The sequence below is a fragment of the Brachyistius frenatus genome, unplaced genomic scaffold (assembly GCF_029030835.1).
Source record: "Brachyistius frenatus isolate BFR_SWC_R1_liver_20210118 unplaced genomic scaffold, ASM2903083v1 Contig_23, whole genome shotgun sequence".
Lineage (NCBI taxonomy): Eukaryota > Metazoa > Chordata > Actinopteri > Embiotocidae > Brachyistius > Brachyistius frenatus.
The window spans coordinates 2,701,250-2,715,457 of record NW_027210622.1 but is presented as its reverse complement, the minus strand read 5'-3'; the positions used below and the strand labels follow the sequence as shown (position 1 = coordinate 2,715,457).

At 38.7% G+C, this 14,208-nt stretch overlaps 2 protein-coding genes and 1 long non-coding RNA gene across 3 annotated transcripts; 1 reads left to right on the top strand and 2 right to left on the bottom strand.

Annotated features, from left to right (window-relative positions):
• Window positions 1-1,194: 1,194 nt before the first annotated feature.
• Window positions 1,195-6,035, top strand: emp1 (epithelial membrane protein 1). The gene is made up of 5 exons (XM_069697347.1): window positions 1,195-1,253; window positions 2,056-2,146; window positions 2,587-2,686; window positions 2,910-3,050; window positions 4,259-6,035. Exons 2-5 carry the CDS (start codon window positions 2,072-2,074, stop codon window positions 4,417-4,419), a joined length of 477 nt encoding a protein of 158 aa, XP_069553448.1. The 5' UTR covers window positions 1,195-1,253; window positions 2,056-2,071; the 3' UTR covers window positions 4,420-6,035.
• On the bottom strand, window positions 5,817-10,557 carry f8a (coagulation factor VIII associated). The gene is made up of 12 exons (XM_069697346.1): window positions 10,484-10,557; window positions 10,024-10,070; window positions 9,747-9,819; window positions 8,980-9,139; window positions 8,718-8,786; window positions 8,478-8,598; window positions 8,260-8,352; window positions 7,902-7,966; window positions 7,398-7,479; window positions 7,204-7,250; window positions 6,724-6,779; window positions 5,817-6,612 (listed from the first exon to the last, which is right to left on the bottom strand). The coding sequence occupies exons 1-12, from the start codon at window positions 10,540-10,542 to the stop codon at window positions 6,531-6,533; spliced, it is 954 nt and encodes a 317-aa protein (XP_069553447.1). The 5' UTR covers window positions 10,543-10,557; the 3' UTR covers window positions 5,817-6,530.
• A 165-nt stretch (window positions 10,558-10,722) lies between these two features.
• Window positions 10,723-12,099, bottom strand: LOC138620160 (uncharacterized). The gene is made up of 3 exons (XR_011310853.1): window positions 12,064-12,099; window positions 11,805-11,915; window positions 10,723-11,694 (listed from the first exon to the last, which is right to left on the bottom strand). It is a non-coding gene; the product is annotated as an uncharacterized lncRNA (long non-coding RNA).
• Between the last annotated feature and the right edge of the window lie 2,109 nt (window positions 12,100-14,208).

Here is a 14,208-nt window from a genome sequence, read left to right as displayed (position 1 = left end):
AGGGCGTCTTTACAGCAGATTAAAGTATGTCCACATTAGGCTCATTAAATTTATAGACTCATCTTTTTCTCTCTGTTTCAGACTAAAATATAAACAGGAAAAATGGCTTTTCCAAAACAGACTACAGAGTGTGTACATCTTAAAGTGCCTGCGTGGTGCTTATGGTGTAAACAGAGCTTTTCCAAAACAATGACACACTGTAGGCCAGTCCACTGGGAGTCGAGGGCTGTGTCACAGGAAGTAACACCTAACTTTCTGCCACTTCTTTAAAAGTCCTATTTAAACGTGTCTGCGAAGAAACTACACGTTGCAGAAATTTTACTATCATCTATTGGACAGTGAAAACCACCCTCATGTTCCTGCACAGCTTCCTGTCCACCTTCTGCTTTCAGGTAGCACACTAAACATGTACTATTACCATCATGGCAAAATCAATAGAGTCTACATGTTCAGACTGACTGATGGGCATGAGGAAAAATCTATTCAAAGCCTCTTATTGATTTTAATTTGACTCTCTGACATCAATCAAAATTGCATCTACATGAGACATAATATTATTTCACTTTCCACTTGCTCAAAAATATGTCACCATCAGAGTGTAACTGCTGCTGAACAGAAAATGAGGTCCCCGGGGCTCAGACTGATACGCACTAGTGCCTGCATCACTCCTTAATGTCCCCATCGTTGGAGCAGTCATTTTATGTGCACAATGAAGCAGTAAGTCCTTGAGAATTAAAAACAAGCAGAGGGTAGACTTTCACTGCTTTGCAACACATGTCGGTATGTAAAAAATGATACTTTGACTATGTGGAAAAACTGGAAGAGCTACGGGTTTAGGTTATCATAAAGATCTACTAACCAGGTGAGCTGTTTAACTAATGGAAGTCAGTTTGAAGCTGCATGTAGAGGAAGAATATGAGGAACAAATAGAGAACATAAACATAAAAACACGTGAAGCAGCTTGTGGTGTTTAATATCTGTGTGGCAGTAAATGCATTTGAAGACGTGACTGGTCTTTATGCTCAGACCGCACAGACTGGAGTTGCAGGGGGGAACCTGATGCCGTTTAGCTCATCGAGACTTTTCACTGTGAAAAAAAAAGTTGAAACTTTATGGGTGGGGCTTGGTGAGGGGAAAGAGAGGGAATACAGAGGGAAAACTGTGATGTGTGTGCTGTGAATTCAAAGCTGGGTGGGTCTACAGTGGTTCACATTCCCAAATAATTCCCGCGCCGTGCGTTAAAGCGCTTTCAGGTAACGTTTATTACGTTGTTTACATTTTGTAAAGTTAAGTCTTGTGGCTTATTCTCTGTGAAACTCTTTTACGTTTGATTGATGTGTTTTTAAGTCGATAGAAATCAGGAAAGTTAACTTAAGCGCTTTGAAGAATTAGATGAGTGACTGGGCGCAAAAAGTCTTAAAAGGACGCGCAACTGCAACTTTTATAGATGAACACGTGTTGAACACTCTGTAGTGTTTATAATTGGATTTAGAATTCAGAGGTGTGCTTATTGTTTTATGGCGACGTATTCTCGCGCTCTTTTCAAAGTTGTTGACTGTGGTACAGGGCCTGTGTGTGTGTTGGCGTGTGTGCGTGTGTAATGGAGCGGCACCCATTTGGGAATGCCCAAACAGAGTCTAAACAGATGCGCCTTTCTTGTCGACGGAAACAGTCGAAGGCAATGAAAAATGAGTCGATAAGCCAACGGGTGAGGTCCTCTGGAACTTTAATGGATGCTAATTCATTTGGTCTGTCTAGTGAGAGAAAATACGTTGTGTAGTAAGACGTTTTGAAGGAATAGTCTGAGGAGAGATCTGACAACAGATTATTCGAAAATGTGACCGTCTGCGAGACTTCTGGGGCGAGTTAGGACTTGCATGCAACAGCTCTGTCAGTGTTTCTCTCGGTTTGAGACGTACCCTATTTAGGACTCCTGTGTGTGTGTGTGTGTGTGTGTGTGAATTGATACTCCCTCATGTACAAGCCTTTGTTACGTAAGTTTGTGCGTGGAAAATAAATAATGGTGTGCATCCTTCCGCCTTCCCCTGTTATCAGTTTTCAGAAGGCCACAATGTTGATGCTGGCAGGAATCGTTGTTCTGCACATCACCACCGTCATCCTGCTTCTGGTGGCCACCATTGATAATGTAAGAAGCTTTTATTTTTATTTGTTTTTATTTGTTTTTATTTATTTGTATGAGTTCCTGGATGCCAATATAATGCTCCTGCAAAATGTTTCAGGGGAAACACAAGCAGCATGGACTTTTAAAGGAGGCTCAGCTTGTGTCTAAACTACTTGGAAATGCCCATAATGATGTTTTTCCACCCACAGTGTTGCAGATCTACAGAAACATGCTCACCAAACACGTCACAAAAATACATCCCAAAAGCTTTTGTAAGGGCTCACTGAAAAGCTCTATCAACACACATCTGGGGTGACAACAGTGGGGAGAGACGAGTTTAAACATTTGTTGACGTTAAATATGGAACGTTTTCACAAAATATGTATTTTCATGTGATGTGACCACTGTATGTGGTTAGATATGATAAATACTTGCATCATTCTTGTCTCCCCCTGTGTCCCCAGGCCTGGTGGATCACTGATTCAGTGTCAACGGACTTGTGGGGCAAGTGGGAGCTGACCAACTCAGTCTGGCATTACACCAACCTGAAAAACTACCCAGAAGGTAAACTCCATGGATGCTAAAAGAAATGGGTTTTTTGTCACAATTAAGTTGGTAATGATGATTTGATTTGACTGGAGGTCACACACATAAAACCAAAAGGATGATTTCTTTAACAGTAATCAACATTTTACACCTAAACGGGAGTAAAAGGTGGATATTGTCCTGTAACTGTGTTTTTGTTGAACCGTGTCTCACTGCCTGTGTTGTTGTCCTGTTGCTGCAGAGTATCTCCAGACGGTGCAGGCAACTTCAGTGCTGGCCTGTATCTTTGCCATCCTGGCCCTGTTTGTGTTTGTGGCTCAGCTGTTCACCCTGCCAAAAGGCCAGAGGTTCACCTTTACAGGCATTTTGCAGCTAATCTCCTGTAAGTAACCTGGAGTCAAATGTCTGATGTGCAACTAATACTGATTTACATGATTATTTCTTGTGTACTTTTCTATAGAGGATGTGTGCTAAATGCTAAACTGATCGAGGACAATAATGCGCAGAAACTTCAATGGTTTTAGACTTGTGTATTTCAATGTAACTGTAAATAATTAGATCTGGGTGTCCTGAACATAAAACTTATTAGCTTTCAAAGTAAGTGGATTAATATCAGCTACCTGTCACTCAGAGGGTGAGGAAGCAAATGAAGAAGCTGATGAGTGTTTTATTGTGGTGACAGAAACTGTGATCCCTGACAATGGTGTGAGCATGTTTGCAAAACAAAACCGATACCATCTGATTCAAACTCTGTGGAAGCAGAGCTCAGCCGCAACATGTCCAGTATTTCTTCAGAACAGTGTTCAAACAACAGATACAGAAGGTCACGACTTCATCATTCAGGTTTAAAAGCGTGCACATTTTCAATTTAACCAAAATTTACATGAGCTGGTCTGACCTATTAATCCATATAAAATGTCATGTTTGAAAGACACTGCAGTTTATTTCTACTCCTGTGTCTTAATATTTATTTTAGGTGACTGTAAATCAATGAGGGTGTCACAAGTAGAACCTTTTCAAAGTCCAGTCAGTCGTTCTATAATGCCACAAATAAACATTTAGGGCTACAAGTTAGGATTATTTTCATTATACATTTTTCGTTTTGTTTATAATATTTCAGAAAATATTCAAATTTTTCATCGCCCAAACAAACTTCTTCAAAAGTCTTTTTTCAAGTAATTATTGTGTACAATAAAGCATTAAAACCTCATAGTCGAGAAGGTAAAAATAAGAAATGTGTGGCATTTTTACTGTATTTAAAAACATTCAATCAGTGGATAAAAGTAAAACAGAACAATTGATCTCAAGAGTTTCAGATCTGGTGCTGGGGGTTAATTATGGGTTATCTTTGCTACTAGCACATAAGAAACTCAGAGAAAGTACGGGTGTTTAACATGTCTTATCATGAGTTTCTATCTTTTTAAATTTAATAAGGTGAAACTATCATGTTTCTCATTTCCTTGTGATCACAGTGTAACCGTTTGCTACAATGTCCGTGTTCACAAGCCTGATCTTATAATAGGGAAAATAATTACTTTTTAATTGCCTTGTCTTGGTGTGCATAATAATATTCCCCCATCTGTCCTGCAGGCCTGTGTATAATGATCGCAGCCTCCATCTACACGGCCGAGTTCCACGCCAACGAGACACAGGGAGGGTACGGGCACTCCTACGTCCTGGCATGGATCTCTTTTGTCTTCACCTTCCTCTTAGCGATCACCTACCTCATCCTCCGGAAGAAGAGCGAGTGAGAGGATAGAAAGAATGAGGGCAGGGCTCATGTTTCTCAGAATATTGGAAATCAAAGAATAGGATTTACTTCAAAATTAGAAAGAAAAAATACCATCTGCAGAGAGGAACATGGGAAAATGTTCATCTTCTAACAGGAGATATTTGTTTATACTTTGAATATTGTGAAAGGCTGAAATTGACCGATAGTTTTTCACATTTTTAATTCTACTTATGTCAAGAGTGGCACGGCACAGGGCACAAAATAAAGGTGATGAGAGCGAAACCCCAAGAAGTATGACAAGCTGTTTTAACATTTTATAGCCAAGTTTCACTATCTGGAATTAGCAGATATCAACATAATTTTCAACTCGTCATAAGTTTTGATCAATTTATGTATACTCTCATTCTGGCAAGTAAAAAAGGAAAATTTGATATATCTGCAATCAAAACCTCCTCTTCCTGCTAGTGATTACCTAACTCGTTTTTGTCGTGCCCATGTTACTCAGCGGGGTAATTGGATATTAGCCCAGCAAAGCATTTAAGTAACTGTTAACACAAGCATTGGTGTTTGTTGTTCTTGAAAAGCTGGTCAGAAAATTTCATTGACGTCTTATTGCAGAAAGTAAATCGTCTCCATTTCTCATTGACAGCCGCTGTCCTCTCCTGCTCAGGCAGCAGTGTCAAAACTTGTCAAAAACTCAAACATAAGGCTGACAGCGGTAAAAAGGTTTATCATACAGTAGCAGCGCCATAGTGTGTTTGAATAGCAGCTCCACCTGCTCTAACTTCTGACAAAACTACAGAAATTTTTACCATGCAGAATTGAAGAGGAAAACATTTTGAATTTGAGACATCTCTTATCAAATTCCTTTCAAGATATCTATAACTTGGTAGTGTCTTCAATTAAATTATGAACATTTCTAATTCCAGTTTGAGATATCTCTAACATCATTTTGACTTAGCATAGCAGTTTAACCATAAAGTACCTAATAACTCAGATTCCATTGTCTTTTAAATGGTAGTTAAATGTAGGTTTGGAATGTTCTTGTTTTTTTGATGAGAGATGACAAGATTGACATCGCTCTCGTGAATGAGTGTGTTATTAATGTTGTCATCTGCCATTCAGCAACAAAGTGAATCAGCACAATCCCAAAATGTTTGACTTTTCTTTTGAGACTCGACCAAGGTTTTGGTATGCCTTCAGTAAAAGCCGATTGTGAGATATTGCAGTTAAAATGTTTTGACATAAAAAGTACCTGTTATCCAGTGTAATCATGTTGCGAGGCCGACAGTCACTACTGCAGGTTTCCCCGAGTAGAGAAGTGAATAATTGCTGTATCTGAGAAGATACGGCGTGTTGGCAGAAGTACAATATTCCTGTTGTAGTACTTGAACAATCAGGAAAGACGAGCCTTAATTTACAGTACAAGTAATTTTAATCATGTATCATTATTTTACAACTGAAGTGTCGTGTATCCTTTTTAATCTATGCACATTGTAACCATTATATTTTTGTAGCAGTGTGTTGTTTTTTTAACCATGTTGATTTTGTGTTTGTAGTCGGCTGCTATCATAACAAACAGTACATGCATTTGTACAAGTGAATATACGTGAACCAGGGATGGAGGACAATGGTGTTTCATTTCACCATATTACAGAACTATGCAATAGAAGGTTTTGTTTGTAATTACATTGAAATTTAAGCCATGTCATTTATTAATACAAAAAATTATAACAAAAAGCCTTAATGTTTTTTTCTATAGAAGACTGTAAATTCTACAAGATCCAAAAACATCATGTTTCTATCATAAAGAAATGTGATCTGGTTTTGTAGCCTTCAATCAAATAAGATCACTTTAAAATGTCTTAAATTACCATCCTGTCAACTAAAGTCTTCACATCACATTAACTAAGGACAACCTAAGCAAATAGAATTAGATTTTCACTGATTTCCAAATCTAGGCTACTCAGAAAGGAAAAGGTTTTGTATTGTGTGCGTTTCTCTGAGCTTCAACACTGAAGTTTTGAAAACAACCCCTCTTCAGGCCTTACAACAGACCCAGTCAGGAACAGGAATGTTCCATTATATAAAGTATGGTTCCCAGAGGAAGTGTGTAAAAACCGGACTGTTCTAAATGCCTTGACCAGACGGTGTGATGCGCTCCTGAACCACCAGGTGGAGGAGATGATTCTGTTCAGCAGTCAGAAACGGCCTGAAGGGAAAAACCCAAGCAAACACCACATGATCAATATGGAAAATTAAGGGTAAGAAGTGATTCTCAATCCCCGTCACATGATGGAAATGAACATTTGTGAATGCTCACCATAGCTCAGTCTGAAGAGACTTGAGAGACTCTGTGTCTTTCTCCTGACACGCCATCTGCAAAACAGATTTGCTGTTATACACAGCACTAATAAAAACATAACTTCAGATTCAGATGACCTCGTCAAGGTCTCAGTCTTGTCAGTGTTTACTCTCTCTAATAACTCTTAATCTATTTCAATAGAGTCTGCTTGTCGAGAATGGGTTGCTTTAAGTGATCTTTTTTTAATTAAGGGAAAATAAACATCAATCAAAAACTGAATATTAATTGAGTCACACTGAAGATACAGGGAAATGTAAAATAACACTGAAACCAATGCTAGCTGCAACTTCAAAATAATTCACTGCCTGATGAAGACAAACTGCAACACATTTATCACTGTCGTGTGAAGGCCATGACGACCATCATTTTTTCCTGCTTGAGGCAGGAAGGATCAGGAAATCCTGTGAACTGAACAAGTATGTGAAAGAAGAAACTCACCACGACAGACTGCAGGAGCAGGAAGACATTCTCAGGCAGGAAGGTCACTGAAGGTGAGGACAAGATCCATGTTTACACCATGTCAAATAAGTGTCACCCACAGAATGCACGATACATTTTCTGAATTCCCAGTGAAAACATATTATAATTCATATTCTCTGCACTAAACTGGTTAATTATTGAGGTGCCTTTACCTTGGCTGTGAGGGTCAAAGGACTCCCAGGCATATCTCTCCAGGGTCTGGGCATGTTCTGGTAACAACTTCTGAGGCGGAGGCTGCACAGAAACCAAGGTTGGATCATTGAAGTGCTGCTGCAGCACCAGTACAGTATTTTATTAAGACGTATAGTATTGTTGTAAAGATGTGGGGTAAATAATCAGCACTGTGATACAGTATAGGGAGGTGTTTCCTTCTTTTACAGCTTAAAATTCAACTGTTCTGCTTTCTGATATTTCAGCATTTGGCCAGTTGATGGCTGTTTGACACAGAATTATTGGCAAGGGTTATGTTGCTGCGTGTCTGTGGTAAAAATACTGTCACATGGTAAACAATATTTCATCCCAACTACCTATAAAACCCTTTTAAAGTCTATCTTCACATAAGTAAAGTGAATAAATAGAGATCTGGCTTGATTCCTAGCACTTCAGTTACAAAGTTAGAGACATTTTTCTGTATCATGTATATGTATATTACTTACCTCAAGCAACATCAACAGCAGAACTCTGGATATTTCACATTTTGCCACAATGTCCAGAAATGCACCTTTTTCCAGGTAAGAGAAATGAAGACAGTTACATTTTTCCACGTTGTTTTCCAGTCAGTGTAATCAAATAAAATGCAACAATGTTAAAGCTGAAAGTGAGACATGGCTTACGGACTTGTTCTCAGGTTCGTTTAAGCATCAGTTTTCATCTTGAGCATGAAAATGTTCTCACTGTCTCCTGACATTTTTGTGTTTGAGATAGTGGATGCAGACTATTTTTTTTTTTTTTTTTTTTTTAAATCAAATCAAGTATCAAATAAACATATTGCCTTTAGATGTATCAGAGCCTCACCAACAGGGGTGGCGGTTCCAGGCAGCTGCAGTCCTCTCTCCTGACACATCAGCTGCATCTCGGTGAACACCGACAGAGCACCATCATAGTCGCCTGCAAAAACACAACACGTATGCAAATTTAAACAACAGAAGACCAAGTTGAACTGTATATGCATGTAAAACATGCAGCAGCTGATATCATACATAATCAGATGTGAATGGACAGACTGAACTCACGGGTGAGAATTTTACACGTTGCCATTTCTCCCATTGATAACAGAGCTTCAATTGGTGTCTGTGTCTGTAACTCTGCAGCCCTCTGATAATGAACAATAGCCTCTCCTGGTCTGTTCATCTCCTATTGAAGTAGACAGAAGGATTAAGAAGTCATTGAGGCCATGTAGACTTGAAGCAAAAATAATGATATTTTTTTTTTTATCTTATGGAACATCTTAAAGTTCTGATCCAAACTTTCACCTTGAGTGCGTTGCCAAGTTCCAAACACAGGCTGGCTGCCATCACAGGCTGATTCATCTCAATGTACACCTGTAATTCATTTGTACATCTGCAGTCAGTCACAATATAGGAATGTAGTCCAGACTATATTCTCCAGGCTCCACATCTGTTCAGATGTTCAACTCTGGATGTAGTACTACTTTCATTGGAGCAAAACTTCCAGAGCACAACAACCGCGTCCAGGCAGTAATAACATAATCAAAAACTGCCGATCATTGTATACCTTAATGGCAAAACTGTAGCAGTTGAGTGCAGCCTGAAGGTGTTCATCGAAGCCCGGTGCCTGCAGGGCTCTGTTCTCCTTCTCAGACGAGAGAAAGAGGCGGGCAGCATCGGTTAATGCCAGGGCCTCTCCAGGAGCATTAAAGAGAGTTTGCTCACACCTGCAGGATGTGTAACAACAACAGATGCAACAGTGTCATCATTACAAACACCACAGTCTCTCTCTGGGTTAATTAGGACCACATCTGACCACCAGATAGGAGTCAGCACTCCTCGCACTGTATGTTTATGAAATAATCTAAATGACTAAGTGGTCATTAAATCTTTAGCATGACGATGAAGCTATCTGTAATTTGTCAACATCTGATCTGTGGTGTTTGAGAAGCTAAAACCAGTTTATGTAATAATACCTCCAGTTTACTTACAAAATACCAATTTCATGTGGTGATACTACATTGAAAAATGTAAAAATTTCCAGAGGCAGGGTATCCCAAATAAGGGTTTAATGCACCGTTTTACATCAATTACAAGCGGCATCATTTAGGTGAAAATAGGGCTTTCTGTACACTGCAGTGCCAAAAGCACGTGAGGATCGGAACAATAAACCCACATGTGATTACTGATGATCTCAATTCAAAACAGTGAGTATTAAGACGCTGGAACTATGGAGTTGGATTCAAAAACTAACAAAACAAATTACGAATGGATACTGTAAACATATGTAAACAAAGGTAACCACACATATATGTTTTTATAGTGTCCACTCACCGAGCCATAGCAAGGTTACAGAAGGCAGCATATTGAAGGCAGTCCTGCTGCTTCAGCTCTTTTGCCAGCTGACCTGAAACCACAAACAGACACAAGAGAATAAATACGAGGCCAACTGGAAAAAAAAAAAAAAAAAAAAAAAAAGAGTCTGATGACATTTGTGATGTATTAACATGATGACATTTATGTAGCACGAGAGTTTATTTTTTTTTTGATCCTGTTAATTCTGCCGTTTGACAGCATGTTTAGATTTCACTGGTTGTGTGTAGAGACTCACCAAACTGCTCACTAGCCTCCGCTACGTTAGGCTTCCGGAGAAAACGTCTGCAACAAGGAAAAACAAAACCTTTCAATTTCCTAAAATATCGCAGTTTGCGGACACAAATTGAGGTCAGTTCAGTGTGAAAGTGCTAAACAGCGGAATGAATGAGCGGCTGTTAACTGTTAGCTGTCATCCATCAAAACGCTTCAGTTTACCAGTTTCATGGACTTTCACTTAACAAATAACAACTGCCACAATGATATCTGAATTAGACACCACAGGACATGCACAAAAAGGTACTATAAGTAACGACAAAGACAGTCAAGGCATTAACAAGCTAACAAAAAGCAACAACAGCTTAGCCTGGTAGCGCCAGCTGTGAAAGGCATCTGTGGCATTCAAACCACCTAACGTTGTACTCATCCTGATATTCATTCATCTTTCTAATTGAACTAATGCCATTTAAAGCCTTTACTTTTTCAGTTTATTTGATACAGCTCGGTATCTCGCCAAAAAATCGCCTTCGGCTGCCATGATCGATGGAGGAAAACAAACCAAATCAGGAAGTGCGTCTGACAGCAGCGTTCTCATTGGCTGAGAGACTCCGCGCCTCGTCATTTCATTGGTCAACGTTTGCAAAAGCGTGGAGGTCGGAAATGCACCACGGAGAAGTTCCAAAAAACAGAAATCAGACAAAAGACAGGTGACAGCAGGGACACGTTTATTGGAAAGCAACCAGCTGTTAAGTGTATCTATTAGGGTACAGTGTTTAGGTACGAGGACTTAGCTTTCATACTGTACTTTGATGTTATCATACTTTTTACTCCCATGCATTTATTTGCCAGCTACAAGCTACAGGTTTCTTTGCAAATTCAGCTTGCAATTTTTTTTTCTTTTAGCATATAAAGCACAACACATTGTCATACAGTAAATGAAACCCCTCAATGATGTATGAAATAATGCCATCGCAATCAGCTAGAACATTTAAATGCTGCTAAAATGATAATGAATCAGCAATAATATTCCTAGTAGTAAAATCAATGTTGTAACAGTATAAAGGTCGTTACACTCTGGTAGTTTTAGTGCGATTAATAATATTTTTTTCCAAATTGTTGTTTTTGTCATGAGTACTTTTAAACAGAATGCAAATATTCCACAAATATTACTAGCGTTGTGAAAGGCATAAAAAAAAAAAGACTTGACAGCAATCTATTCAAACCCTCCCCCCCCCCCTTAAACTCGTGTAAATTTGCATAGCTGCTGGTATTAATAGTTTTGATGCAAAAAATATGAAGGTGAGAATTTCACATTTTCATGTCTTTATTTGTCCCTACTTGATGTGTAAAGACCTTAAGAGTGACACAGACCATTTGTTTGCTTAATGAGTTCTCCGAATACTTTAAATACAGTTGACTAATAATTATTTTTTACATTAACTATTTACAGAGTACCGTTACAATGTAGTTTCTTCCACAATGTAACAGTACTCTTTTTATTAAGGAATTTAAATACTTATTCTGTCACAGATGATAATGAAACCGTAAACCAATGGAGGATTATTCCAGTTACTAATGATGATTATGATAAAATATCATAACCTGTTGAAAAAAGCTTATTCAGGAGTCAAAAGTTCTCATAAACACACTCAAATACGCCTTCGCCCTGGAGTTCTGTGGTTTGCTCCACCTGTGGAGGTAGGGTGGAATACAGGTTACCAATCACATGTTTTATCTTGAAATGTTACGATTGTTCACTAAAAACATTAGACCTGACACAACACAAAAAAGTTTACCAACCGTTTTTTGGGGTGCTTTTTTCTTGTTTTTAGCCTTCTTTTGGTTAGGCTCTGTGTTGGCAGATGAGCGGTCCAGCACGTCATAAATGGACCTGGGCCGATGCTCTAGACTCTGAGAAAATTTCTCACATTAGTGTCCAAGAAATAATACAAAAAATTAACAGATAAATGCAGGAAAGAATGAGGGCCAAAAATGACCTAGAGACAATTTATTTCAAGTGAAATTTGTATCCAATACTCATGAAAAAAAAAGTGCTTACAGCATAGAAAGATGTTGACTGAGCTGTCATCACGTCCACGCCATGAGCTGTCATTACGTCCACGCCATTCTCCTCCACCTCTTTCTCTTTCATCTCTTCTTTGTTCTGCTTTTGTTTTCTGCCACTCTCAGTGATCGTCTTTTTCTAAAAATCACAATTCAGTTCATAAAAAAAAAATAATAATAAAAAAAAAAAATCAATAACTGGACAACACACAGACCATAAATAGATGTTCTTGAGATGTAGTTACACCTCACAGCAGCTCCCCTGGTAGTTTGTCTTGTGATTGGAATTTAATATGCAAGGCTTGAATCAAATCCTTTACCCCTAATCATCTGTCTGGATAACAGTGCAAGTCCACCTCTAGACTTGACCAATGAACACAGCACAGTCACCAGTACCATGAAGCAACAGCCATTTAACACTTATAAGAGCAGCCATCTCTCCTAATGTGAACATCTGCCCTTCAGTCGAACTAAAATACACATGCAATCACTTTCAGGTTTATACATATCATTGCGAGTGCTAAATTTAGGTATTTGCATTTCCTCTCCCAATATTACATATGCATTCAGGCAAACACACAAAATGTATGTGTTAAATTGTTCATTTGAAAGACGCAATCCTCACTGCACATCGTTAGTCTATCAACTTGAGCTTTTTTTGTGGGTGATGTGATTTTACACACGCAAACCTTTAGTAAATCAGGCCCTAAGACATCCTCCCTCACTTGAGCTTGATTTTAGTTAAGTTTATTTCACATATGTAAATGTAGAACACTAGAGAATATATAATTTACAAACTGAACCATCTCTTAACAAATCCTATTGGTTCAAGCACAGATACTTTAAATATTCCAGCATCCAGCGGTTTTAAAATGGTTGGACTCTGCGCTGCAGTGGATAAATGAACTGTGAGGAAGCGGTGGTTCTCCAATAGCTGAAGGTCTGATGTTTGTCAGGGTTTAGACATGGTAAACTAAAACAAACTTAACTGAGGAGGCTTCAGTGAAACAAGCATCAGGTAAATCTCTCCCACTACAGTTCAGCTGTACTCGGCAGAAGCACACTGGAAATGTCTTTCTATTACTATTGCTTCTCAGGGGATGCATGTTTACGCCGATCTAAACAGGCTAAGTGAGTGTGTGCTGCCTCGTAAAGGACGGTTTTCAGTTTTTCAGTCTGTCTTGTGGTATTGTCAGCTGTGTCAAAGGCAGCATTAAGATCCAAAAGGATGAGGACTAATACTTTGGCCTCAATATGTGTGGAAATTAATATAATTCAGTAACTCAGTGAGAGCAGTCTCTGTGCTGTTATGAGAAAAACTCAACAGAAATGTTGTTAAAAGATTCAGAAGGTACTTAGTTGCAGCGGCACAAGAAGCTTGTTGGTAGAACATGAGCTGCTCAAAGTTAAACTGAAATATGTGTAGGATTTAATTTAAAAAAATTACTTTGAATTGATCTTTGTAATTCAATTCAGCATGGATTGTAAGTGTTAAACATTTTTCTAAATTCTAGGTTGACATCTTCAAACCATTGTTCAAAGACATTAGATTTATTATCATAGAGGATAATAAAACAATAATAAAATGCAGTAAATCCTGAGAACTCAGAAGCTGCAAAAATGATGAGTAATCAGTGATCAAATAGTCAATAAAGTAATCTTTTGAACTCAGAAACTCATCGACAACACTGCAATTTCACTTTCCTCACAACAGCCCAATTTATGTAACAAACATTCATACATTACAACATACTGTTTCTTAACAACTGTCAGTTAGATGCAGGGCACAACTTACGCAATATCCTCTGAAGACATGGACTGAGCCGAACACACTGAAGAGCAGCAGCACACCACTGAAGACGGCCACTACAATGAACTCTGTGTAATCCCACATTATGAGCTTGTTGTAGCCTTCAGCTGAAAAACAAACATCATTCAAAGTCAGTCAGTGCTGGAGCACATCATAAATGAACGACACGGGTTTACTGATAAACTCCACATCAGAAAACACTTAAGATCAGTGGGCCTTTGGCAACTGTTTCAACAATACTATTGACACGTAAAATGGTTTCCAATCTGTGGCAAGGACTGTCCAAAAGGTCCCAAGATAAATCTGAGGGGGTCATAAGAGTGCAAGAGT